We start from the raw sequence: 27753 nt of genomic DNA on the forward strand, positions 1-27753 counted from the left end.
AATTCAAAAAATATCTGCTATAGACCACAAAATGACCCAGGTGTGAACACATCATTGTAATTTCTGGCCTTCAATACAGAATACTAGTAATTGTCATGAACACAGCTCTGGGCTTCAGGAACGGTCACTGTATCAGAACTGGAAGTGTATAAAAAAGGTGATCTGGAACATAAAATGAAGAACCGTGTAGCAAGGGGAAAGGAAAAAACACTTCAAAATTAGATTGGATTTTTAAAATGATTAAAATGATCTAAGCGCTTTTCCAATTATTTTTGTGTAATAGGGTTTAATGCTAGTTGGCAATAATTTAAACAAGTTACCGAAGGGTAATCTTAAGGCATAATTGTAAATTCAGGCCTTGGGAAGTTCGTCGGCATTTAAACCTAACTTTCCAGGTGATCAAAATCAGCATTCCTAAGAAAAAAACACAGACAGAACCTTTGGTAATAAAACATAGAGGCCAATGTTTTTAACAAAAAATTTATTACCAAAATACAATATTAAAGTCAATACATGACAAACTCCTGTAAAGCAAAATAAATTATTCTAACATTGTACAGTATTTCCAAAGGTAGTTAAAGAAGCACTATAGACCTTGCTTCACTGTTTGTTGAACAGATAAACTGTTCTACCATGAACACAATCCTAGAGTTTTAGGCTTTAAGGCATGCAGCTTGATGTGCAGGATAATTTTACAAAATGCAAATCATCCTATTTTAATAAGATACAGTGTCAGAATTAACTGTAGTCTTTACATGTCAGTGTTCCAGAAATTTTTAGACTTTGGCTATAGAAGCAATGCCATAGTGTTACACAATACTCATTTCTTAAAAAAATACATGTATTCATGTCCATGAATATCAAACTCAAATTTCTATTAAATATATTTTATAGAATATTACTTAGAGCACCTTGCTGTACAATAAAAAAAGATTAAATAAGTGTCTATGAAAACTAAAAATATAATAAGTCTCAATAGAGAAGCCTGTTGTCTTTGTCAAGCCAAGTACATTGTGGGAAGATACAATGTAAACATGGGTGCCCACCATCTGCTTTGTGAGAAAAGATGGAGAAAATAACAAAGCCACCAACAGCTACCTTGAATAGTATGAGAGATCTAGAACAAGGCTTCTGTCAGTGTCCCCACACTGCACTGGCTGGACACAGAACTGAAGTCCGCACGCAGCCACCATTGAGAACGCTGGGGCCACCAACCATGTTCTAGGCTATCAGAGGAGGAGAGAAAATGTTGGCCCCCTGGAAAGTATTACTTGTGACGATCAGAATGCGTCGTCTTGCCCCCTCCCCACCTTGGCCTCACATCCAGTATGTTTCTTTTAAAAACTATTTTTACTATCTTAGAACCATAAAGTGTTTGAGTAGAAAGCAAATACTATGAGCTTTACAGGGCAAAAGATCTACTACCAGTAAGTAAAACGTTATGCCTATCAAGAGAATTCCTGCTGATTATTGTAATACCTATCTCTTCTACAACTAAACTTGCATACTTAGCCTTCATTATTACTTTTAGAAATGTTCAATTGTTCTTGGTAGAGACACTGTTCACTTAAGGCTTGCCGCAAAATGGCAACCAGAAGGTACAGAAGGTCCATGGTATATGGTTCCTCCTATAGCCGTAGAGGAGTTTAGGGATATTTTAGGGTAGAATCAGACGAACACTGAAAGGTTTTGAACTTCTGGGTTAATATTTTCCTCATGAGTTAGGTAAATTTTAAGTCCATGATTCTAAATGGAAAATTTTAGAATCAAAAGAAGTCGTTTAGGGAACTGAAGGTAATTTAAAAATTTACTATTGATGTTTTTGGGATTTTTTTGGTTATTAGTATTTTCTAAATGATTACATGCAATTAAAACCAAGGAAACTTTATAAAACAAAATCCTGCTACTAAAGGTTGTTAATTTTCAGAGTGAGTGATAAAAATGGAACTATATAGAATATTTATTTAAATTTGAAATGAAATATAATTGTGTTTTAATTCTGAAAACAAGAAAACATATAAATCCACATGCAGTGAATCTGGATTATATAATTTAGTATATATAAATTCGTTTTATCTTTTTAAAGACCACTTATCAGAAACAGAGTAACTCTCATAAATAAATTAAAGCTACCTAAATCAAACAGCTGCGAAGTTACGGTCAATTCTGTCTGCTTAAATATCATCATCAAAATGAGATTTAAAAAAAAAATTAAACAATTTCAAGTTTCAAGATGGCCTGGCCCCACCTAAGGAGTTCCTGATGCTATCTTAAAAGTATTATTAATTTATTCAATCCACACCTGGACTTCGGGAAGGGAATTCCTTCCTAAAATGTGTCTGTAGAGTATTCCATTCAAAAAATTCTGTTTTCAATGTCTTCTGAGTTTATCAGAGTCTACAGCCTCAGCACTGGAAGGTGTTAGACATCAGGTTCGGAAAGAGCACCGTGAAGATGGTGCACTGTGTGGCGCACGGGCCTTTAGACTTGTACGCAGGATTTACTTTGACAGAATGATGCAAAAATAAATGATCAGTACTACAAAAGCCAAAACAAAAATAAAAACATCCCTGCTCTCTTCACTTTGAAATACATTTATAATGCAGAATGTGGAATTAATGAGAAGATGACATCTATTTGATGGCGAGTTTTAATGTGGAAGCACTGGTAGTTAACTCTCTGTACGTCCCACCGCGCACTAACAGGATGGAATACTCTACATGGGAGAAACCCTGCAGCCTTGCCAAATGTTGTTGGTTATCAAAAGCTTTATAAACAACCTGAATTTTTACTATAATTTAGCCACATCTGATTATACCTCTTATGCTAAGTACAACTAGATTGATAAACTCCAGGAAGTAAAATCTCAACAGCGGTACTCATTTTAAGGGGCTTTTGAATTTCTCCCCTCTTCCCTCAAATGATTTTTATTTAAGAGAGCCAAGTATTTCCAAGGTCTGATGATCAAGTGCAAATTTTCATACTGTGTTGGTTGAATAGACCTTGGCGGTAACACGCTTGGTCTAGTGTAGGAGACAGGATTATGAAGCCTGTGTAGCTGCGGAGAAAATTGCAGTGTTCTGTCAAACACTTGCAAAGAGCCTCTGGGAAATGTGCTGTGCCAAAGGAGTCCCCATCCTCACGAACCTTCTGATTTGGTTTGAGGCTGGTGGGAATTCAACTATTTTCTCCTTTGCCCACAAGAAATTCACTGTAAACTTAACACACTAATTTACTTCCTAAATGCCTATTTACAATCTGGATTTGGATTCAGAGGTCTCTTTTTTTAAGAAGTAATGTATCTTAGATTGAATATATGATTAATTCCTACTGATCTGGAGAAAGGTTTATTAGGTAGATCATTTCAAAGCCCTCCGGTGATCTTTTCCTTGTTGACTCTGTTGGTCTCCCATCCAAGTACTAACCAGGCCCGACCCTGCTTAGCTTCCGAGATCAGACGAGATCGGGCGCGTTCAGGGTGGTATGGCCGTAGACTGACTCTGTTGGTGATCATGAAAACCCCTCAGGGAGTGGCCTCTCAGCCCACACAAGGGGCCCGTCTCTCTAGAGTTGGCATGTCCAAGCTCAGAGTGATGGAGAAAACTAAGCTTTGCTTAAGACTGTGACACTTTTGTAACAAGAAGGTTTAGAATAGTTCTGGAAAAGCTCTTTCTTAATTCTTTTGCTTGCACTTCTACACTATGATAAGCTTTGAATAATAAATACACTCAACACTAAGAAGAGGTAACAGGGCTAACACAGGGTTACATCTTTGCTTCCTCCTCAACCCACTTCCTTCACTCAGAATATTTAAATATCATTACCGAGTAAACATTAGGAATTTTTTTTATTACACTGCAAATTTGGTTCCAAAGTCACATGCGTCTCTTCCTCATAAACAAAAAAACAAACAAAAAAAAACCAAAAAACAAAAAACAAAAAACAAAACAAAAAAACCCCAAACCCAAAACCCAAACACCACACCAACTATTTTTTCTGTGCCTAGCAAGTTATTTGATAGCGCAAAGGTGAAACCGTGCTTTAAAGGATTTCTCTTCTACCATGTTCCTCTTCAAGTATTCAATCTAATTTGTGTTTAAAGCAGTGTTGTGGTCTTTGTTTAGGATGATGTTTACGATCTCACCCTCATGCTCTTTCATATGATCCAGGAGATTTTCTTTGCTGGTAGATTCGAAGCCACAAATACAACAACAGAAGAGTAAAACACAATACTCCATACTGGGAGGGGCCAGACTGGAGTTTTTTTCTAAACTGTACGAGGTATTACTTGTAGGGTTCAATTTCTCATTGTCGTTGGAACCTACAACTTCACCAGGAGCCTGGGAAATCAGCTCTGAGGAGGATATCAAATTTTCCGAACTTCCAGTGACAGGATCGGCTCTTTCCTCACTGCTGTTTAAGAGCGTCTTTGCAGGGGACCTCCCCAGAACTCTTAAAAATAAAACAAAACACACCAAATCCTGAATTGGTTATAAGACTAGCAGGTTTAACCCTACCTTTCGTTTACATATAAGGGAAGGGGTAGCGTCAGGTACCTGCCACTCTGTGAAATGGCATCATTGATTGCCTTGTTCACTTGTTCATAGTTGTAATTTTGGTCACTCGCATGCTTCCACATGTGAGACTTCAAAGAAGGAGGATGGCTGCATACATACCCACACAGAGAGCACCTGAAAGACACGTGTGAGAGTCAGAATGGTCCTGTAACATCATTTAAAGAATTATAGGGTTTCTGCAACAATTATGAAATTCCTTCCCTGGAAGCCATATGAGACATCCTGTTTCACTGTATCTAAGATGTTAGTGATTGTGAGAGACGTATTGATTTCAGAGGCTAAAGTGTCCTAGAAGAGATATCCTAGGATCAATAAAATTAAGTATTTTCTATTATAGAAAATTTATTAGAATCATGACAAACATCCCAGATTACTTTGGCTATTACAGTATTTGGAAAGACTTTTAATATAGTAATATACAAAATCTTTGCTCTAAATTTAACCATACACAGAAAAAAAATGCACAAAATCAATACGCTATACTATTCTATTTCTTAAGGCAAAAAGGAGAGTGCCTGGGTGGTTCAGCTGGTTAAGCATCTGCCTTTGGCTCAGGTCATGATCCCAGGGTACTGGGATGGAGCCCCACATAGTGCTCCTTGCTCAGCAGGGAGTCTGCTTCTTCTAATCCCTCAACCCCTCCCTCCACTTGTGCGCGCACTCTCTCTCTCTCTCTCTCGCAAATAAAATCTTAAAAGAAAGCAAAAAAGAAACTAAATAATTTTAACATGAACTTATTCCTGTTATTTACACATCCACAGAAAAGGGAAGTAGTCCGGAAAAGCACCCACAATTTAGATTTCATAAATAAAATGGTTAATTAATAATCTTTAAAAAGTTTCAAACATTTGTTTCACATAATTGGTTACACTCGGTAAAATCTGAACTGAATGAAATATTTTTAAAAAACGAATAGACTTTTTTTGAAGAGACACTTAGAGCGCACTTTTAGGTTTATCCCCTTGCCCCTGCACCCAGTTCCCCCTTAGTGTCACATCTTAGTCATCATCTCCCCCTCCCAGTTCCCACATCTTGTGTCAGTGTGGAAGATCTGTTACACAAATGTGAACCAAAATGGATACAGCATTATGAAGAAGTTGACAGTTTACACTAGGGATCACTGTTCTTGTTACACATTCTGTGTGTTCTGACAATGCATAATGTCATGCATCCACCATGACAAATCATAAAGGATAATTTCCTCGCCTGAAATACCCTCCGTGCTCTATGTATTCACCCCCCGCATTAATCCCCGGCAACCAGTGATTCTTTTACTGTCTCCACAGTTTTGCCTTTTCCAGAATGTCACATAGTTGAAATCATAGTACATAGCCTTTTACGGCTGGTTTCTTTCATTTAGCCATATGCATTTAAAAGTTCCTTCACGTCTTTTCATGGTTTGGTAACTCTTTTCTTATCACCAAATAATATTCCATTGTCTAGATGTACCACAATTTGTTTATCCATTTACCAACTGAAGGATATCTTGGCTGTTTCCATATTTTTTGACTATTATAAATAAAGTTGCTATAAACACATGTGTACAGCTTTTTGTATACATAGGAGTTTTCATCTTTTGGGTAAATACCTAGGAGCACAACTGCTGGATGTATGGTAAAATTATGTTTATCTTTTAACTTAATTTTTATTTTTAAGATTTTTGATTAATCTCTATACTCCACATGGGCTTGAACTCACAACCCAGAGACCAAGAGTCGCATGCTCTACCAAATGAGCCAGCCAGGTGCCCTGTAAATGTACTTTGTGAAAGAAATTTTTGTTAAATATTTAAGTAGAAGCCTAACGAATCAGGGAACTTATCTGAACTCTTCACAACAATAGGAGACATGGAATAATGAAGCACAAAAGAAAGTAAAAAGGCATAAGTAAATATGACAAATAGGCAAGGTCTAACTCACTAACTCATCTTCAACTTTATGATGGGTGCAACAGTATTAGCTTTTATTACATGTCCTGAGGCATCAGATCCAAGGCCAGTGAAGGGCCTTTTACCTCAAGAAACACCAGGCCAGGGCAGCCCCGGTGGCGCAGCGGTTTAACACCGCCTACAGCTCAGGGCGTGATCCTGGAGACCCTGGATCGAGTCCCACGTCAGGCTCTCTGCATGGAGCCTGCTTCTCCCTCTGCCTGTGTCTCTGCCTCTCTCTCTCTCTGTGTCTCTATGAATAAATAAATAAATAAAATTAAAACAAACAAACAAAAACACCAGGCCATTTAAAGGCGATAAATGTGCAATTCTTGAAAGAATTCCCATAAATTCAAACATAAATTATCCAGAAGATGTACAATTTTCATTAATAAGCAGAAAAATGCATCACACTCACAAGCCTGACAAAGATAAGTCCGCTAATGCCATTTTTGTATAGATGTGCAGAAATGGAAATGAACAAATTGAATATATTTAAGTACAAACACTCTGAAGAGTAATTCTGTTAAGACTGAAGAACCACACATCTGTGACCTTGTATTCTAGTTCTAGGGGGCTACCCTAAAGATACTCTCATTCGTGTTCACAAGGGCACACATAAAAGAATCATCACTGCAGCCATGAACAGTTAAAAAAAAGACGCAACTCACAACCATTCCTTTCCCAAAGGAATATGGAAATTAAATGGTTTATTTTCATATAAGGGAACATTATACTGTGCCTAAAATGAAAGAACGAGATGTATACTTATCACCATGAACCAATGTCGATAATGATCAGTGAAAAGAAAAAGCAACAGAAAGATTTGTTTGGTATATCATTTAAATAAATTGTGAAAATACCAAAACAGGTATGTGTTGTTTTTATATATATATGTATACACACACACACACACACACACACACACATACACACACACATAGTAAAGGCTTGAAAAAATGCTAGGAAATGATACATATTAGTATCAGGACAATGGGAAAGAAAAGGAGAAGTTTTAGCTGTTCCTGTTTTATTTCTTCCAAGTGTGGTAAGACATTTGAAAGGTTTTATCACTTAAAATATTTTAAAACTATTATCCCATTCTCTTTAAGACTTTATAGCTTGCATAATAATTTTATTACTGGCCACACAAGAAAACTAACCTTAAATCATCTTGTTTTGCCCATTTACATCTGAGATGTAGTGTTTTTTTTTTCTAAGCAAACTCCACACCCAGTGGACTCATGACCCTAAGATCAAGACCCGAGTTGGACGCATGACTGAGCCACCACGAGATGCAGCATTTCTTTTGACATATCTCAATAAATCCGTTTCACTAACATCTAAAAAGGGCTGGCAGTTGGTGATCACTCCCATCTCCAGGCCATTAAACTCAGTGTCCATATCTGACTATACTCGTTACACTGTGAGGGGAGTGTGCTGTGGGTACGGTCCTTGGCTCAAGTGTTTCTGGACTGATTCCTTGGAAGGAGAGACTGCCCTGCACCACTTCGGCCTGGTGTCCAGGTCTACAATGAGCAAGTGGGAGTCAAACAGCCAAGGCCAAGAGATGACCACTTGTTCCCACCTACTACTTTCACCAACACAATGCCTTTATGCATGTCAAATACTTACACGGCAATTTATAGTATACACATATTTATGTTTATATGAGAAAAGGAAATATACATAAATTCATGACTCTTCAGATTACTTGTCTCCTTATATATATTAAGACTCCTACCCTGAAATCTCGCCGGAAAATTCTGTACGCAGAATGAACCACAGAATGCTGCACATCAAAGGGTCCTCTGAATGAAAAGTCAGTCTTTATTATACAAGGAGTTTCATACTTTGAGAAAAATGGGTCAAAAAATAAATGTCAGAAATTGCAAACTTATCCCACGGAACATATCCAATGTTACTCAAAACTTTTAAAAAGTAAGAGTGGTGAATTATTCAATTATTTTTTTTAAAGCAAATTAACTTTAGAATAGTTTGAGTTTTAAAAAAAATGTTTCTCCTACTGTTAACATCTTTTATTGCTAAGACATATCTGTCATAAATATGGAGCCAAAGTTGATATGTTATTATTAACTGAAGTTCATACTTATTTCCTTAGTTTTGTCCTTTTTCTATTCCAGAATCTTCTCCAGGATACCACATTTGGTGATCATATCCTTTGGATCTTCTACATTTTAACAGTTCCTCAGACTTTCCTTGTTTCTAATGACCTTGACAGACTTAAAGAATACTGGTCAGGTATTCTGTGGACTATCCCTCAATTTGGCATGTCTAATATCTTTCTTATGCTTAGACTATGGTAATGGGCTCTTGGGAGGAAGACCAAGGGGTACAGTGCCATTTTCATCACATAATACTGTCATAACATGACTTAACATTGTTGATGCTCACCTTGACGTCAAGTTTCTCCACAGGAAAGTTACTGTTTCTTATCCCCTTTCCACACTGCATACTTTGGAAGAAAGTCACAAAGTGCAACCCATATTTCACTTAAGGAATGGGAATTATAGTCCATCTCCCAATAGTAGACTATCTATATAAATTATTAGGAATTCTGCATAGGAGCTTTCTCTATTCTCATCCATTTATTATTCAATCAATGTCAGTCTGGACTCCCGGATATTTTTTACTTCGGGATATAATACTATATTATTTATTTTATTGCTGAAATCACTAAGGGCTCCTCCAGTTGGCTCCCAAGTACTGCTGACACACTCCATGGTTTTGTCTACTGAGCACTTCCCTTACATTCTGGCACTCAAGATGGTCTAGGCTTACTTATCTACCTATATAGATCAATCATTTCTCTAAGCCATTTCTCTTGTTCAGTTTTATTGGTATTTGAGGCAAAGATGTGCGTGCTCAATGAAGTGCCCCCTTTTAAAGACTTATTTATTGTTTCTTTTTGTGGGGGGAGCTTGTAGGATGGGGCAGGGGGGGGACAGAGGGAGAGGGAGAATCCAGGCAGACTCCCCACTGAGTGTGGAGCCTGATGTAGGATTTGATCTCACAGCCCTGAGATGATGACCAGAGCCAAAATCAAGAGTCAGACACTTAAATGACTGAGCCACTCAGGTATCACTGAACTGCTTTATTTCTAAAAATAACTCACTTTCCTGATTTCAAAAATCCTAGTAGGAAATTAGAAATATAAAAAAATATACAAAGAAAGAAATCATTTATAGCTTAACCACTAGATGTAACCAATATTATCATTTTGATGGGTGTTTCATAGTCTTAAAATACATATATTTATAAAATTGGGATCATACAGGTAACTATTTTATCAATATTCCTTAATATAACTTAAATTTTCTACAATAAAATATTTATGGCTGCACAATTCTATTCTTGATGGGACTGGTGAAATTCCATCCACAATTCCCTATCACTTTATGAAAAAAAATATAATCACAAACTTCTGGTTTCTGGTCCAGCACATAAGATTGAAGTAATTGATGACTTGCTGGTGGCTAAAGGTATACAATGGTAAGAGTTAAAACTGTGAAGGGATGCAATCACTGGGGACCCTCCACACTTTTCTGAGTTTATCTCCTGGAGTTCTATCAAGTTCTTGGTGAATGCTGGAGAAAAATCCTTCTGTTTTGGCAGATGGAGGGGTAAAAGAACTTCAAAACATGCCATAGCATTCTGTCCTTAACAGGTCTACCTGTAGGATGAACTATTTAATCAGAGCCTCGCCTGCTGGAGTTTCCTGAAGCATCAGTGGCCAGAGAGAAGGGAAATACCCAACTCCAGCCCACTCCAGCTATCTTGTCCCACCAAAGGTGGGGGACTGAGAAGTGCATGTAAAGTTCAATCCAGAGGCACAGACTCATTAAAAAACTGACACCTAATCACAGACTACTGAATGCTTCCCTTCTCCGCCCGTATTACACATTACTAAAAGCCTATTTATAGCACTGCCTTTTACCTAGCACATCATGCCTGGCTATCAAGAAAAAATTATGACATACTAAGAGGTAAAAAAAAAAAAAAAACCCCCAAAGTTTAAAGAGACAGAGCAAGCATCAGAACAAGACTCATATATGGTAGAATATTGGAATTATTAGACTGGTGATTTAAAACAACTATGACTGAGGCACCTGGGTGGATCAGTCGGTTAAGTGTTTGCCTTCGGCTCAGGTCATGACCCCAGGGTCCAGGGATCAAGCCCCATGTTGGGCTCCCTGCTCAGCAGGGATTCTCGTTTCTCCCTCTTCCTCTGCCTGCCACTGCCTGATTGTGCTCTCTCTTTCTCTCTCTCATTCTCTGTCAAATAAATACAATCTTAAAAAAAAACAATGATTAATATGCTGAGAGTGCTAATAAATACAATATACAATAACAGATGGGTAATGAAAACAGTGAGATGGAAAGTCTAAGAACCAAAAAAATGCTAGAGATAAAAAATATGTAACAAAAACGAAGAGTGCCTTTAATGGGCTTATTAGTAGACTGGACATGGACTTATTAGTAGACTGGACATGATTGAGGAAAGAACTTCTGAGCTTAATGATATCTCAGTAGAAATCTCCAAAATTGGAAAACAAACAGAAAGGAAACTGAGAAAAACAAAATATACAACCAAAGAAAGGTGGAACATGTATGTAACAGGAATAGAAAAGAAAAAGAGAAAGAAGAAATATATGAAATAATAATAACTGAGAATTTCCCCAAATTAATGCCAGACACCAAACCACAAGTCCAGGAATCTCAGAGAACACCAAGCAGAATAAATGGCAGAAAAAGTACATCTAGGTATATCATTTTTGAACTACAAAAAATAAGAGAAAAAAAATCCTGAAAAGAAGCCAGAGGAAAAAAACACCTATAGAAGAACAAAGGCAAAAATTACATCTGATTTCTCAGAAACCAGGCAAGCAAAAGGATGGAGTGAAATATTTCAAGTATTGAGGGTAACAACAACCAACCTAGAATTCTACAGTTAGCAAAATTATTCTTCAAAAGTAAAGCAGAAATAAAGACTTTCTTAGACAAACAAAAAAACTAAAGCATCTTGTTGCCTGTAGACCAGTAAGAAATTATCTTGCAAGCAATGTTTTAAAAAGTTCTTCAGGGGGCACCTGGGTGGCTCAGTGGTTGAGGGTCCACCTGTGGCTTGGTTGTGATCCTGGAATTGAGTTCCTCATCAGGCTCCTCATAGGGAGCCTGCTTCTCCCTCTGTGTCTGTCTCTCATGAATAAATAAATAAAACCCTAAAAAAAAAAATTCTTCAGGAAGAAGGAAAATGATACAGGCCAGAAACCTGAAAATACATGAGGAGAAAGAGTGTCAGAGAAGGCGGAAGAGTAAAAAGAACTCTCATTTTTCTTATTCTATTTAATTAATTAATTAATTAATTAATTTATGATAGACATAGAGAGAGAGAGAGAGGTAGAGACACAGGCAGAGGGAGAAGCAGGCTCCATGCCGGGAGCCCGACGTGGAACTCGATCGGGACTCCAGGATCGCGCCCTAGGCCAAAGGCAGGCGCCAAACTGCTGAGCCACCCAGGTATCCCTCATTTTCCTTATTCTTTTTTTTTTTTTTTAATTTTTATTTATTTATGATAGTCACAGAGAGAGAGAGAGAGAGAGAGAGAGAGAGAGAGGCAGAGACATAGGCAGGGGGAGAAGCAGGCTCCATGCACCGGGAGCCCGACGTGGGATTCGATCCCAGGTCTCCAGGATCGCGCCCTGGGCCAAAGGCAGGCGCCAAACTGCTGCGCCACCCAGGGATCCACATTTTCCTTATTCTTAATTGAGCTAAGAAATAAGTTTGTTGGGACACCTGGGTGGTTCAGTGATTGAGCATCTGCCTTTGGCTCAGGTTGTGATCTCAGGATCCCAGGATCGAGTCCTGCATTGGGCTCCCCGCAAGGAGCCTGCTTCTCCGTCTGCCTATGTCTCTGCCTCTCTCTGTGTGTCTCTCACGAATAAATAAAATCTTTTTCTTTTTTTCGAATAAATAAAATCTAAAAAAAAAAAGGAAGTTTGTCCACAGTAATAGCAACAATGTACCTGTTTATATACGCTTATGTATGTGTGTGTACACACACACACACATTCTTAGGTATAACTGAAATTTTAATGACAGAAATAATACAAGGGATGGGAGAGAAGAATTAGGATTATTTTATTATAAGGTATTTGTACTATTCATGAAGCTGGTATGTTATTTGAACATGGATCTGGATTAGTTGAAAATGTGTATTTCGAAGTCTAGGGAAACCACTAAAAAAAAGTAGAAAAAAGAAACGTAACTCACATGCTAAGAAAGGAAAGAAAATGAAATCATACCATATCCTCAATCAAAAACACAAACAGCAGAAAAAGAGAGGAAAAAAATAGGAACAAAGAACAAGGGCAACAAACAGAAAATAGTAATAAATATGGTAGATACAAATTCAATTATATCAACAATAATTCTGAATGTCAGTGGTCTAACAACACCAATTAAAATACAGAGGTTGGTGGGAGTAGATTAAAAACAAGAATCAACCATGTGCTGTCTATAATAAACCCATTTTAAATATAAATACACAGAGAGGAAAAGTAGATGGAAGGAGACACATATATCATACTAATACTAATTAAAAGAAAGAGCAGCTATATTCATTTTAGACAAGGCAGACTTCAGTTAAAGAAAAGTAATCAAGGAAAAACGGGGCATTACGTAATGACAAAGGGGTCAGTTCTCCAAGACAGATGGTGGTTAGCATGGATGTGCCAAACAACAAAGGATAAAACCGTATGAAGCAAAAACTGACAGAACTGCAAGGACGAACAGATGAATCCACTATTGTAGTTGAAGACTGACGCATCTGTCTATCATAGAGATACAGCAGACATAATGGAACTGAATACCACCATCAATTAGCTGGATATAACCGACATCTATAGATGACTTCACTCAGAACTGTAGACTACAAATTCTTCTCAAACTCACATGGAATATTCACCAAGACAGACCACATTTTGGGCCATAACACACCTGAACAAATTTAACAGAAATCATACAATGTCTGCTCTCAAACCATAATGGAATTAAGGTAGAATAACAAGGGTAGTGGAAAATCTCAAAATACTTGGGAGATTGAACAGTACACTTATAAATAACACACGGGTCAAAGGAGAAATGTGAAGAAAAATTTTACAGTATTTTGAACTAATGAAAAAAGCAACTTATCAAAATGTGTGGAATGCAGCAAAAGCACTGCTTGCTTGGAGGGAAACTGATAGCACTGAATGCATATAGAGAAAAAAATAAAAATCTAAATCAGTCATCTAAGTTTTCACCTTAGGAAACTAGGAAAAAAAAGAGCATATTAAATCCAAATAAGTAGGGGAAAAAATAAAATTAGAGCAGAAATCAATGAAACTGAAATCAGGAAATCAATAGAGAATGCAACAAAACCAAAAGCTGGTTCTTTGAAAAGATCAGTAAGATCAAAAGGACACAAGTGATTAATATCAGAAATGAAAGGGGGGATACCACCACAGATCTCATAGACATTAAAAGGTAATCAAGGAATAATATGAACAACTCTATCTTCCTAAATCTGATCATCTAGGTAAAACAGACCTTTCCTTTAAAGACACCATCTGCTAAAACTCACACAAAAAAAGAACAATCTGAAGAGGCCCTGTATCTATTGAAGAATTAAATAATTTGGAGTGCCTGGCTGGTTCAGTTGGCAGAACATGTGATTCTTAATCTTAGGGTCATGAGTTCAAGCCCCACACTGGGCATGGAGCCTACTTAAAAAAAATAAATGAAATAAAAAGCAAAAGACAAAAAAACAACAAAAAAAAGAAGAAATTAAATCAATAATTAATAACCCTTCTAAAACAGAAAGCACTGCGTCCAGATGGGTTCACTTTTTTTTTTTTTTTAATTAAGTATTTGGAAAGAAATTATGCCAGTTCTCTACAATTTCTTTCAGAAGCTAAGGGAGGCAACACTTCTGAACTCATTCTGAGTCTGGAGTCTGGCATTACTCTAACACTCAAACCAGACAAAGACATTACAAGAAAAAACAAAATAGAGCCCAATACCTTTCATGAATACAAATGCAAAAATCCTCAATAAAATGTCAGCAAACTGAATACAACAATGTATAAAAAAATCCCATACCACCACCAAGTTATCCCAGGTATGCAAGCCTGGTTCAGTATTTGAGAACCAATGTGATCTCATTAATAGGTAAAGAAAAATCATGTGATCACATTAAAAAAATTATTTATTTATTCATTAATCCATCTATCCATCCATCCATTCATGAGAGACACACAGAGGGAGAAGCAAGCTCCCTGCGTGGAGCTGGACTTGGGACTCAATCCCAGGACCCCGGGATCACGCCCTGAGCCGAAGGCAGATATCAACCGGTAAGTCACCCAGGTGCCCCATGTGATCATATTAATAGATGCTGAAAAAGCACCTGACAAAATCCAGTGCCCATTCTTGATAAAAACTTTCAGCAAACTAGGAACTTCTTCAAATGGATAAAGACTATCTACAGTAAACTATAACTAACATCATACTTGATGAGAAACTTGAAGCTATCCTGCTAAAGTTTAGGAGAAAGAGATGAATATCCCCCTCTCACCACTTTTTTCAACATTGTATTTGAAGTCCTAGCTAATATAATTGAGCAAGAAAAGGAAATAAAGCATACAGTTTGGGAAAGAAAAAATAAAAGTCTTTGCAGATGACATTATGGTCTACACAGAAAATCCAGAAGAATGGACCAAAAAACTCCTGGAACTAATAAGCAATTATAGCAAGACTGTAGGATATAGGTTAATATATATAAAAGTAATCACTTTTATATATTCCTGTGATGAACAGGTGGTATTTGAAATTAAAAACACAATACCATTTACATTAGCACTCCCCAAATGAAATACTTAATTTTAACAAAATATGTATAAAATCTCTATGAGGATAACTACTAGACTGATAAAAGAAATCAAAGATCTAAATAAATGCAGAGATATTCTATAGTCATGGATTGGAAGACTCAGTATCATCAAGATGTCATTTCTTCCCAACTTGATCTACACATTCAATGTGATTCCAATAAAAATCCCAGCAAGGTATTTTGTGGTTATTGCCTCTCAAGTTTATATGGATAGGCAAAAGATCTAGAATAGCCAAAAAATATTGCAGGTAAACAAAGCTGAAGAAGTGGTACATAACTATGGAATCAGTTAAGAGATCAGTGGTCACTAGGAGTTTGGAGTATGTGTGGCGGGGGAATGAAAAGGCGGAGCGCAGGGGATTTTTAGAGCTGTGAAACTACTCAGCGTAATAGATTACTATATAATGGTGGATACATGTCATTATAAATTTGTCTAAACACACCAAGAGTGAACTATGGACTTTGGATGATGCTAATTTACCAGTGCAGGTTCATCAGTTGTAATGAATATACCACTCTGGTTGAGAATGTTGATAATGAAAGAGGCTATAAATGTGTGGGACATGGAGTATATGGGAAGTCTTTGTACTTCTGTTCAATACTGCAGTGAACCTAAACTGCTCTAAAAAATAAAGACTATTAAAAAAAGGTGGAGGGATCCCTGGGTGGCGCAGCGGTTTAGCGCCTGCCTTTGGCCCAGGGCGCGATCCTGGAGACCCGGGATCGAATCCCACGTCGGACTCCCGGTGCATGGAGCCTGCTTCTCCCTCTGCCTGTGTCTCTGCCCCTCTCTCTCTCTCTCTCTGTGTGACTATCATAAATAAATAAAAATTAAAAAAAATAAAATCTTTAAAAAAAAATAAAAAAAAAATAAAAAAAGGTGGACAGTTATATATTAAGAATTTTAGGCATTTAAGGCTTTTGATACAGAAAATCAATGAGAACACACTGCCTATAAGCTCTAATTTTTGTACCAGTATATGTTCATTCTTTTAAAAGATACTTAGAGTAGAAATTAGGAAGAAATGAAATATAAATGCTCTTTTCAAAGCATGAAAAAAAAAAAACAACAAAAACAAAAACAAAAAGACAAAAGCATGACCAGGTCCAATGTCAAAAGTCAATTAAAAATATAGCCAGTTTCTTTATATTCAAATTAGCTTAGGCCTTCAAGTTGCAGACAGATTTTTAAAAAGTTGTTTCAAGTCTTTATACTAAGTTAGAATCACACTGATACTGAAACTTGGCAAGGGCAATTGAAAAAAAAACTACATACCAAATCTCAGTTACGGATATCAATGCAGATTATCCTGAATAAAACGCTGGCAAAGAGATTCCCACAGTTTATTAAAAGAATAATATACCATGACGAAGGGAGGCTTATTCTAGGAATACAGAGAATTCAATATTAGGAAATTTATTATCATTCTTCATTTGAAAGAATCAAAGGAGAAGCCGTATTTTCACTGTTGTTACTGAAACTTAATCTAAAGAAACTCAATATCCACTTATTTATTTATTTTTAAATTTTTATTTATTTATTTATGATAGTCACACACAGAGAGAGAGAGAGGCAGAGACATAGGCAGAGGGAGAAGCAGGCTCCATGCACTGGAAGCCTGACGTGGGATTCGATCCCGGGTCTCCAGGATCGCGCCCTGGGCCAAAGGCAGGCGCTAAACCGTTGCACCACCCAGGGATCCCTCAATATCTATTTAAACAAAACTTTTTACTATGGAAATCTGATTTTTTTTGAGACAGAGAATGTACATGTGAGTGGCGTGGGGGGAGGGCCAGAGGGAGAGGAAGAGAGATAATCCCAAGCAGGCTCCACACCCAGTGCAGAGTCTGATGCAGGGCTCAATCTCACAGTCTGAGCCAAAATTCAGAGTTCAAAGTTTAACTCATTGAGCCATCTAGATGCTCCCTCAATATCTTTTGATATGAAGAAGTCCTTAAAATTTTCCCTAAGAGAGGAAGAGAGAGAGAGAAAGCCAAAGCTGCATACGGAATGACTAAGTCCTAATTCTAGGAGCATTGACCTTAGGTCAGTATAAAGGCTATACCGAAGGGACACACTCACAATGGTAAATACTCATTGAAAGATCTACGTGTGAAAAAGTGGGAAAAATTGGTAAGGTTAAGCACTTATTAAAATGATTTTCAACTGATTAGAGAAGACGGATACTATAGGAGAACCTCAACCTCAAAGTAATGTACAGGCAGCTTATTATACCTATTTCTATCTGCTTTTTAATGAATAGGTTTCCTTTACCTAAAGCACTATTCTCCCACTTTCCATTCCCTCTGCACTCTGCCTATACAAGTCCATGGAGCAAACCAAATTCTCTTAGTTTACAAAAATGAGAGTGATCTATTATTACACCATCATCTTGTTTTATTCACTTTACTTACTATACATTTATTTTCTGAAATTATGTTGTTTACTTGTCAATCTTCTTTCATGAAGGTATTAACGTAAAAAAATAAAGCTGCCAGTTATTTTAGCACCCCAAAATGGTGCTTTATTTGGGAATAACAGAGAATTGCAATCCAGGGCAAGTGAGTTTGGCAAAACCAAGTCTTCTGAACAAAGGGCAGGGATGTCCTTTAACAGAGGAAAGTAGGAAGTTAGGAAGGCTGTTAAAAACAAAAGACCTTTATTTATAAAACAAAACAAAACAAAACCCCCCCAAAACTCACTGGGATAAACTGGGAGCTGGAAGCATAGTGGTTTTTCATTGGCTGAGCCGTGATCACCTCTCACTGACTGGGCTGCTGGGGGGCTGTGGTGGGGAGGTAAGCTTTTCTATCTCTTGCTGGGATAGTAAAGTAGTATCCACCTGTAAAGTCCTTCTCTTCCTACTGGGGTCTGCAACTGACAATGAGTGGTAGGGCAGGCATGAGAGCTCCCTCTGCTGAACCTGCGACTCCTTCTAGTGAGGCTCCCTTTATTAATCTTCATAGTATAAAAGTCATGAAATAGAAAATGAACAGGTGACCCTATACCAGCCTGACTAAAATACATGGTAGTACACCTAGAAAAAGCACAAAAAAATATATTTCAAAACAGAGGGCTATGTTTAACAGATCATTTCTTTTTTTAAATTTTTTTAATTTTTTAACTTTTAAAAAAATCTTTATTTATTTATGATAGTCACAGAGAGAGAGAGAGAGAGAGAGAGAGAGAGAGAGAGAGAGAGATTGAGAGGCAGACATAGGCAGAGGGGAGAAGCAGGCTCCATGCACCGGGAGCCCGATGTGGGATTCGATCCTGGGTCTCCAGGATCGCGCCCTGGGCCAAAGGCAGGCGCCAAACCGCTGTGCCACCCAGGGATCCCTAACAGATCATTTCTAATCATTTTACCAGCAGATGATTAACATCCTTATTTCCAATTACCCTGTACACTAGACTGGAGATTTAACCAATCATGACTCTAATGAAGCCTCCATAAAAACCCAAAAGGATGTTCTGAGAGCTTCTGGGCTGGTGACCACGTGAAAATGCTGGGAGAGTGATGCCCAGAGAAGAGCATGAAAGTTCCGCCCCTCCTGGGCCTTGCCCTATAAACCTCCTCATCTGGCTGCTCATCTGTATCCTTTATAATATCCTTTATAATAAACTGGTAAATAAAAAAGAAAAAAAAAAACTGGTAAATATAAGTAAACTGGTTTCCTGAGTTTTGTGAGCTGGTCTAGCAAACATGTGATTTCTAGTCAGTCATTCAGAAGCACAGGTGACAACATGGAAGTAGGAACAGTCTTGTGGAACTGAGCCCTTAACCAGTGGGATCTGATGCTATATCCAGGTAGTGTCACACCTGGATTAAATTCGTAGGACACCCCCCCCCACCCCCCCCCCCCCCCCCCCCCCCCCCGCCCAGTGTCTGCTGAAAATTGAATTAACTGCTTGATGGTGTAAAAAAAAAAAAAACACACATCAGAAAACCCAATGCTTCTCAGGATCTAGCTAAAAAACCAAAGACTGAATTTTCCCATAGGCTTTCTTCTATTGCTCATGGGTCAGTTACTTCAGTCCCATAACCCTAGGAAAATAAAAATGTGGTTAAAACACCCTAATTCCCTAGCCTGAGACCTTACTTACCTTATTCCAGATCTGATTCAATTAGGAACAACTGCCTTGAGGGATTAGTTAGAAGAAACCAGAACCTGGATGTTCTATAAAATCTGAAGTGACCTGACTAGGATCTGAATATGCATAAAAAGATTTCGATAAAAATTTTGCAGTAGGGTTTGTCTTACCACATTTGTTTCCTATGGGGTATCTGGGTGGCTCAGTCAGTAAAGCGTCTGCCTTTGGCTCAGGTCATGATCCCAGGGTCCTGGGATGGAATCCCTGCTCAAGGGGGAGTCTGCTTCTTCCTTATCCTCTGCCCTTCCCTCCCCGTTCATGCTCTCTCAAATATAGCACTAAAATCTTAAAAAAAAAAAAATTCAAAAGGCATTATTTGCAATAGGGAGAAAATCTGGCAATAATCCAAATATCTATCACTAGTAGAATGAATTGCTAGTCTTACAATGGAATACCATATAGCAACGAAAAGGAATGCGTTAGTACTACATTAAATTGTACACAGTGATGATGGGTAAAAAAAAGAAAAAAGCCAGACATAAAGTAATGTGCAGTGGGGTGCTGGACTGGCTCAGTTGGAAAAACATGTGACTCTATCTTGGGGTCATGAGTTCTGGTCCCATGCTGGGTATATAGCTTACTTAAATAAACTTAAAAAAAAAACAAAAACAAAAAAAAACCCAAAAAAAACCAAAAAAAAACAAAAAAACAAAACCATGTACTGTATGATTTCATTCCTATTAAGTTCAAAAAAGGGCAAAACTAATTTATGATGTTAAAAGTCACCTGGGTGGCTCTGTTGGTTAAGTGTCTGACTCTTGATATCAGCTCAGGTCTTGATCTCAGGGTTCTGAGTTCAAGCTCTGTGTTGGGCTCCACCCTAGTCAAGACCGTTAGGGGTAGAAGGCAGAGAGTAGTAGGGGAGGAGAAAGGTAGTTAGTGCCTAGAAGGCCCCAAAAAGAGGGAGCTGCAGAGGAGCTGGCAATGACTAATTTCTTGGTCTGAGTGGTAAAAAGGATGAGTTTCACTTGTGATCCATCCATCAAGCTGTACATTTACAGTTTATGCAATTTTCAGGATATATCTGACCTTAAATTATTAACAATTTTAAAGAGAGAAAGACTTAAGAGACTTACCAATAATGCAATGTTTGGAGTTTTTGTTTAGATTCTGATGTGAACTAATTAATTCTAAAAGTGTATTTTTGAAACATTTAGGGAAATATTGGGTATATTTTGCCTAGATATTAAAAATTGGACTAAAAAAACTCAATATACCCATCTGGGCAGCTCTTCTACTTAAGGAAGAGAAAGCACAGTAAGACCACTGTACATTTATTTTCAAAATACAATAAAAACTTACAGAACCAGAGCCATTTCATAGAGAAGAAAAACAGGTATAGAGATAAGCATCAGTCAACACTTACTGAGACCAAATACATGCCAGGTAGTGTACCGAGCACTTTAGGCCAAAGTCCATTCCTTTGTCGTGTTGCCCCTCCTGCCTCTCGCCATGCCACGGTGCAGTTTCAGAACATAAGGACCAATACAAGTGTGTTTATTTTGATTTTAATTTTTAATTTTTTTAGAAGGGGGAAGGGCAGAGGGAGAGGGAGAATTTTAAGCAGACTCCATACCCAGTGCAGAGCCTGACGTGGGGCTTATTCTCATGACCCTGAGATCATATCCTGAGCCAAAATCAAGAGTCAGATGCTTAACTGACTGAGCCACTCAGGCACCCCTCAAGTGTGTTTCTAAGGGAGAGCAGTTGAACTTCAGATAGTTAGAAGGAAACTTCGTAACCTGAGGAAAATGGTTTGTCATCCCATTTTGCATTACTAGCTAGTCAGTCACAAAAGTGATACCGGGGACTGGAAGCCAGAGGGAATTCTACAACTTCAATATTAAATGAAATGGAGGATGATTTAGTATTTGAAAATTCTAAATGGAGCCCTTTAACTGTGGGGTCAATGTTATAAACACCAGGTATGGTATAACCACAATTGGTATGTGGTTTATACAGAATGTTCCTTAATGAAGCACTGAAAAACAAAGTTTGCTGCGTTTGGTAGGACTGGGGTGGGATGATGCCTTTTTCATCTTTCCTTGTCCCCACGAAGGAATGGCAAATGGCTCTCTTCCTTCTGTGAAAAGGACAGTTTCTGAGATGACCTTACAAATGCAGAAGAAAACCAGCTCCTTCAATGCACCAGGAAATATGCTGGGTGCTTAATACACACGACTTCATTCAACCCTCACAGAGCTTTATGAGCTAGGCATTATTCTTCCCAGTTTCATATGGGAAAGGAGGATTAGCCTGGAACAAAAGCCAGAAGGTCACCTAGCTGGGAATAGGTTGTGGCTCAGGCCTGAGACTCTAAAGCGTGAATGTTACATAAGACACTGGGTTGCTTGTAAGGCAGGCAACACAGCATGGGGACCTCAGCTGTGGCAGTATTTCTACCTGGGTGTAGTATCTCTTTTATAAAAGAAATAAACTATGCTCATCTATCCAGAAACAGGATTACTCTTTGTTTCTCAAAATGAGAGGTCAACAGCATTTTTGGGGGTGGGGGAGGTGGTGTTAGACAATGCATCAGTCAGAGGGGATGAGGCTAGAAACTGGGCCCAGTGAGATTAGCTGGCCACCACTTACTGGGTGCTTAGTTTGTGCCAGTTACATATGGTATTTAATTTAGTCCTCACGTCTGTCCTGTAAAGCAGGTGCCTTAATTATCCTCATTTTAGAAAAGACAAGACCAAGCAAAGCAAGGTGAAATAGTTGCCCCACAGTAATAAATGCCGTTAAGTAAGAGAGCTCAGATTCAATCCCAGGGCTATCTGCCCCTGGAACCAGGGCTCTTAACCAGTAAGTGAAGCTTTATACTGCCCAGATCACACAAATGGGTTCCCTGAAGGATGAGAATGGTGACATAAAAAGTAAAGGCATGAACAAAGAATAGTTATACATACTGCAGAGAATCCATTACATAACAGGCACATTGAAACACCAATGCGTCTGTTCTGCCCTTGTGCCAAGACTAGAAGTTGTGCAACAAGGCACTCTAACTCTGTAAGGAATTCACCATTGCTCCTGGGGAGCGTGGTTCTTAACAAAAAGTAGGTAACCAGAAATGTGTAGGGCATAGATTCTGGGAAAATAAGGCCAAACTGATTATTAAGTGGATCAGGCGGCAAAACCGAATGAAGCACATATGCAATAAGCCAGAAAGACTACGGTGATAACTTAGATCAAATTAGATCTCGAGAAGGCAATGCTTACTAGCTTAGCTTAAGGCAAGCAGTATATGACAAGGAAGAGAAAGTCTTGAAACATACTGGAATAGAGCCCATTAATTCACAATTCCATGTGGATTTAAAGTATTTAAAGGAGGTTAAAAAATAGAGTCAACAAGACCTGACAATTTGAAAATAAGACTTAGGAGAAAATGTTGCTTATAATTACAGGGAGGGGGACATACAACATCTCTTCTAAGACATGAGCACTTAGGCCAAACCCAGTGACAAAGTATAGTGTGAATTAACCTGGAAAGTAACTGACCTGTGTTGTAAGAGGAAGAGGGTTATCATAGTGTGTTGCCCACTGGTACAAGACCCTAGGACAAGACCACTCAGGTAGATGTGATGTGTAGATTCTCTACAGACCCAGAATCTTTCATAAATTTATCGTAATTGTGTATTTGAGAGTTTACTTATTTACGGTTTATCTACAAACTTCACGATAGAGGCATAATATCCTTTTTTATCATGAAGTCTCCAGTCTAAGAGCCTACATAGCACCTGGAACATAGTATTTGCTCAGTAAATATTTTTCAATGAATTGGAATGAGGAGTCTAATTCTAAACCCAGAGAATGTTATTTTACTCTCACATGATTTGGCACAGGTCATTAGATTTAAAAATAAAGATATAGCTTTCTCCTCTTATCAGATGAACCAGTGTCCCCTGTTTCCATCATGTTCTTCTAAATACTTCCTAGAGTAAATCAGAAACGATACAAGCTAAATAACACCAATCACTCCTTATCTGTAATTTCTGGCATGGAGTTATTGTTAATGGCCTTCATTGTACTCTGGGAAAAAAAATCTTTCTCAGGGATCCTAGTGTTAAAAATGTTTGAAATAAAAACAGACACACTCAGGAAAGGCCATCACCTTTCACAGAGCTACAGGACTTTGAAAGTGGAGGGTGATTATAAATAAGTCTGTTGGTTAGCAAACGAAGCAAATGTTATATATTTAAAGCCATACACATACAGACACAACTACAGCATCAAGTAATGGCATTTTCAGGCACAGTCTGTCAGGTTTTCATTTAACTACTAATATAGTGACTTTCCCACACTCACTTGTGTCATACGTATACAAAGGCTGGGGAGAGAAATTAAGACGTGAAACAGGTTTTGATAAGCCATTAAAAAAGTTCATGTCTGTGGCCTGGCACAATTAGTCATGGTGACGGTCTCCGCTTTGAGTAGGAACCTGATACTCCATCAATCATGGTTGCGAGAACAGACTGCTCTGTGACAGCCTGACAAACTTCTGCAAAAATGTTTGTATCTTTACTACATGAACAACAAGCAGCTTATTCTCAAGAGCCAAAGTGTAATTAAGAAACAATGATTTCTATTTTTCTATCTTGATCACCTGAGAATGCCTTTATTTCCTGAAAATATGTATTACAATGGGTTTTTGTGAAAAATCGAGTAACAAATTTAAATTAAATGACAGCTTAATTTTCAAAGAGTGTCTTTCATTGGGAATTATATGGCTTTTAGGTTTTAGGCATCTTTTGGTGGAATATGGAGTACTTAAACCAAATTACTGAAATGTACCAGAAACACTGAAGATTGCTATAATTTATACCCACATGAAACAGAAAACATCAAACTGACAAAGATGTAGATATCTTTGTATTTCATCTACACAAAATGCCTATTGTCCTAAGACTCAAGCTTAAAGTTCATATTCCTTAACAAACTACACTTTTGAAACCAGTAGTGAGTTTCTTTGCGCTGAACTTGTGTTTAAACAAATGCTATGAATCTTCAATTATCTCATTTTTCTTTACTATAAAATATTCTACTACAAGCATTAAAACTCTATGATCATCACACTTACCTGTATGGCTTGTCAGAATTATGGATTCGTCTGTGGTTTCTGACACCAACGTATGTTGTACTTGTATAATCGCACACATCACATCTATACTGTTTCTGGACTGAAGACTTATTCCCTAGACAAGTGATTGGAGACCTTTAGTGACATCCTTTGATTAAATACAAATGACATAATTTCCACTGTAAATGAATATTTATAGCACACAGTATTAGTATTTCAATCAAGGCTTTCTCATTTAATAAAGTTAACAATTTTGAACATGGCTTTCCATATGAACTGAACATCATCTGAACTGTAAACATAGATACATTGAGTTGGTTTCTGCATAACCTTGTACAAAATGCTAAAATATAATAAACTTGATGCCAGCTGCCCTACTGTGTAGCAGCTGAATAAACCAGAGATATACTGTCAATCTCAAAGGTGTTAGTCTAATTGATATTAGATTCACTGTCTTAAGGAAACTCTGATTTGTCAACAAGCTGTGATTTAATACTGTAATATAATATTATACAGTCTGGCTACAAAGCATACAGAATAAATTCAATATAAAAAGCCTAAAACTGTTTTACCCTGTGGGTTGCCTTTGTTTACAACTGAAAAGTCAGCTGTCAATGCAACAACAGAAGAAAAAACACCAAGAAATTATTCCGTGCTGAATGATGTCGTATGATCATACCTAGCCAACTGCCAGGGACAAGGACAAGTGTTATCACTAATGCGAACGTGCAGCTCTCTGAAGTCCAGAATACAGGGATCCAATGGAAAAGAGGCCACGTTACCACACTCACTCTGCAGCGCCAGGGCTGGGCAATTTAAATCAGGGTAAGCCCGAGACAATACAAACTGGATGACTTGATCATGTAAAACTGTTCCTGAAGATATTCAACACTTTCTTTACTCTTCTGTAAGCACAAAGTCCGCAGGCCATTCACAGCCTGACTGCTTTATACTCAGAAACAAAGCAAGCATGGAAAGCTGGAGAATAAGGCAGAGCAGGAAGGAAGCTTAGGTAGACTGCTAGCACACAGCACATAATCATAAAATTGGTGGCACAAAAGAAACCCACGCTGAAATTGTAACAAAGAAAATCCTTAAGTTAAATTTAAGCTTTCTAAAACTGAAATTTTCTTTTGCCCAGAACTACTTTTGCCAGGCAGAACAAAATGTCCTAATTTCCTGGTGTAAGTCTGCAACATTAATGTATACACTAATCATAATTATAATGTAAGTATTACTCTTAATTGGTAGGTTAAAAACTTGGACTTGATTATAAGTGGCAGTGTTCCAAATACAGTTTTTAGAAAAAAACCTAAAAAAATGAAGTGTGAAATATTGGATAATGGTTTTGTGTGAGAAATATTACAGATCAATGACAACTAATAAAAATGACAGATGGAAAAACTTAATATAGCACAGAATGAGAGCCCGTGCTACTTCAAGCAACTGTTTCCAACAGAAAGAATATTAGATTTAAAGTTTAAAACTCTGGGCTTCGTCCTTGCTCTTCTCCTTAGTAGCAGGGTGATCACAGGCAAAGCATTTTATTTTGCCTCATGAGGACTCAGTTTTCTCGTCTACAAAATGGAAATTCTAGAACCTCCCAGTATGGTTTATTTAGGAAGCCCAGGAGAACTCTCTGTTCTTCCTTCACCGCGGTCTGCATGTCATCTGCATGTTGTGTCAGGTGTCTGACCCATCCTGAGTTGTAGACTCCCGGAGGGCAGGGATCTGTGTGTTTTGTTTACACTGAATCTCTAGGGCTTTGCGAATTGTATGTTTGCAATAAAGAACAACTTAATTAAATTTCAGGAAGGAACACCCTATGAAAGTGCTTCACTAATGGCTCTAGTTGAGCACCTGTGATGTTGGCTGACAACCCCTTCAGTTTGGTTCTGTCTTCCTCTCTGACTGGGCTCCTTACAGGCAGTGATGCCTTCACTATACTCCTAGCCAGCTAGATCAGGATGGGCACCCCATGCCTTTTGGTAGAACAAATGTTTGAAATACCATTACACTGGGTCTGAGTCAAAACATGTCCCAAGTTACCTGTGCCATCATAATGGGCAGAGGCTGGGGACCACTAAGACATACATCCTCTAACTTGTTCATTAACTTTACTAAATGGCTAAAGAAGTTTTAGTGAAACATGAATTACCCTTTTTTGTGAGCTAAGCACTTGTTTTTTGGCCCGACAACCAGATTTCAAAAGATCTAATACTAATTAATAAAGTATCAGCCTAAGTGTAAGTATGCAGGAGGTTAACAGTCACCTGAACTGTTAAACTACTATGATGCAAAAAGCAAATGGAACAAAGTGAGGGAAAAACAGACATGGCAAGCAATTTAAAATCCATACATTTAACCCCAAGAAACAGAGGAGAATGCACAAAGATGCTGTAAAATGGAATATGGTGGACAGATGCTGTCGCTGTAAAGCTCAAACTGGTTAATTTTGAGCTGACATTTTAATCTTTTTTTTATTAAAATTGTGAGTTCTAATTTGTTAACCCATTTGGACAGTTTTATAAATTACTACTTTTGAAGACGGTGCTAGAAAAGACATATTCCACCACTGGTATTAACCGCAGGTGGTGCCACTGAGTAGTATTTACTTTATTCCTTCATTAGGGATTTATGGTCCGATGACATCAAATGCTTTAATGTCTCCTTTAAAGGGGATATGGAAACATAATGAATTAAAATAAAAGGAGGCATTTAGGGCTATTTTGTAAAAAGGAAACAAAACTGCTTTAGCTCAGCCATCTATTGCAGAAACAGATGCTATGTCATAAACTCCTTTTGTTTTGGATAGTTTTACAGGGATGACATCTGTTTGACAAGGGAATTTTGGTGCTACAGTGGTGTCAAAATCAGTTCTTTCAGAAACATTCTTGAATCAGTTATGCTTTCTGGGGTATAATTTAATGAAACATTACGGTAAAACATTTTACTCTGCAGTTGTTTCTAACTTTAATTCTTAGGAAATCTAAAAAGGAAAGTCACCCCAATATGTTTTATTTCCCATAAACACTACATACCGCACTTGAGACATTTAAAGTATAT

The 27753-nt window shown here is 37.8% G+C and overlaps 1 protein-coding gene across 3 annotated transcripts in view; it reads right to left on the bottom strand.

Annotated features, from left to right (window-relative positions):
- Positions 1-466: 466 nt before the first annotated feature.
- The window catches only part of ZNF507 (zinc finger protein 507), a 39525-nt gene continuing 12238 nt past the window's right edge, over positions 467-27753 (bottom strand). For 2 of the 3 annotated variants that reach the window (XM_038529513.1, XM_038529514.1), the window contains exons 6-8: positions 24688-24802; positions 4557-4691; positions 467-4452 (exon numbers count right to left, since the gene is read on the bottom strand). In XM_038529513.1, the coding sequence (XP_038385441.1) occupies positions 4086-4452; positions 4557-4691; positions 24688-24802 (617 nt within the window). In that variant the 3' untranslated portion in view covers positions 467-4085. Of the gene's footprint in view, positions 4453-4556; positions 4692-17831; positions 18063-24687; positions 24803-27753 lie in introns of those variants that run through there. The other variant, XM_038529515.1, reaches the window with a different exon arrangement.

This window comes from Canis lupus, chromosome 1 (genome assembly GCF_011100685.1).
Source record: "Canis lupus familiaris isolate Mischka breed German Shepherd chromosome 1, alternate assembly UU_Cfam_GSD_1.0, whole genome shotgun sequence".
Taxonomy (NCBI): Eukaryota; Metazoa; Chordata; class Mammalia; order Carnivora; family Canidae; genus Canis; species Canis lupus.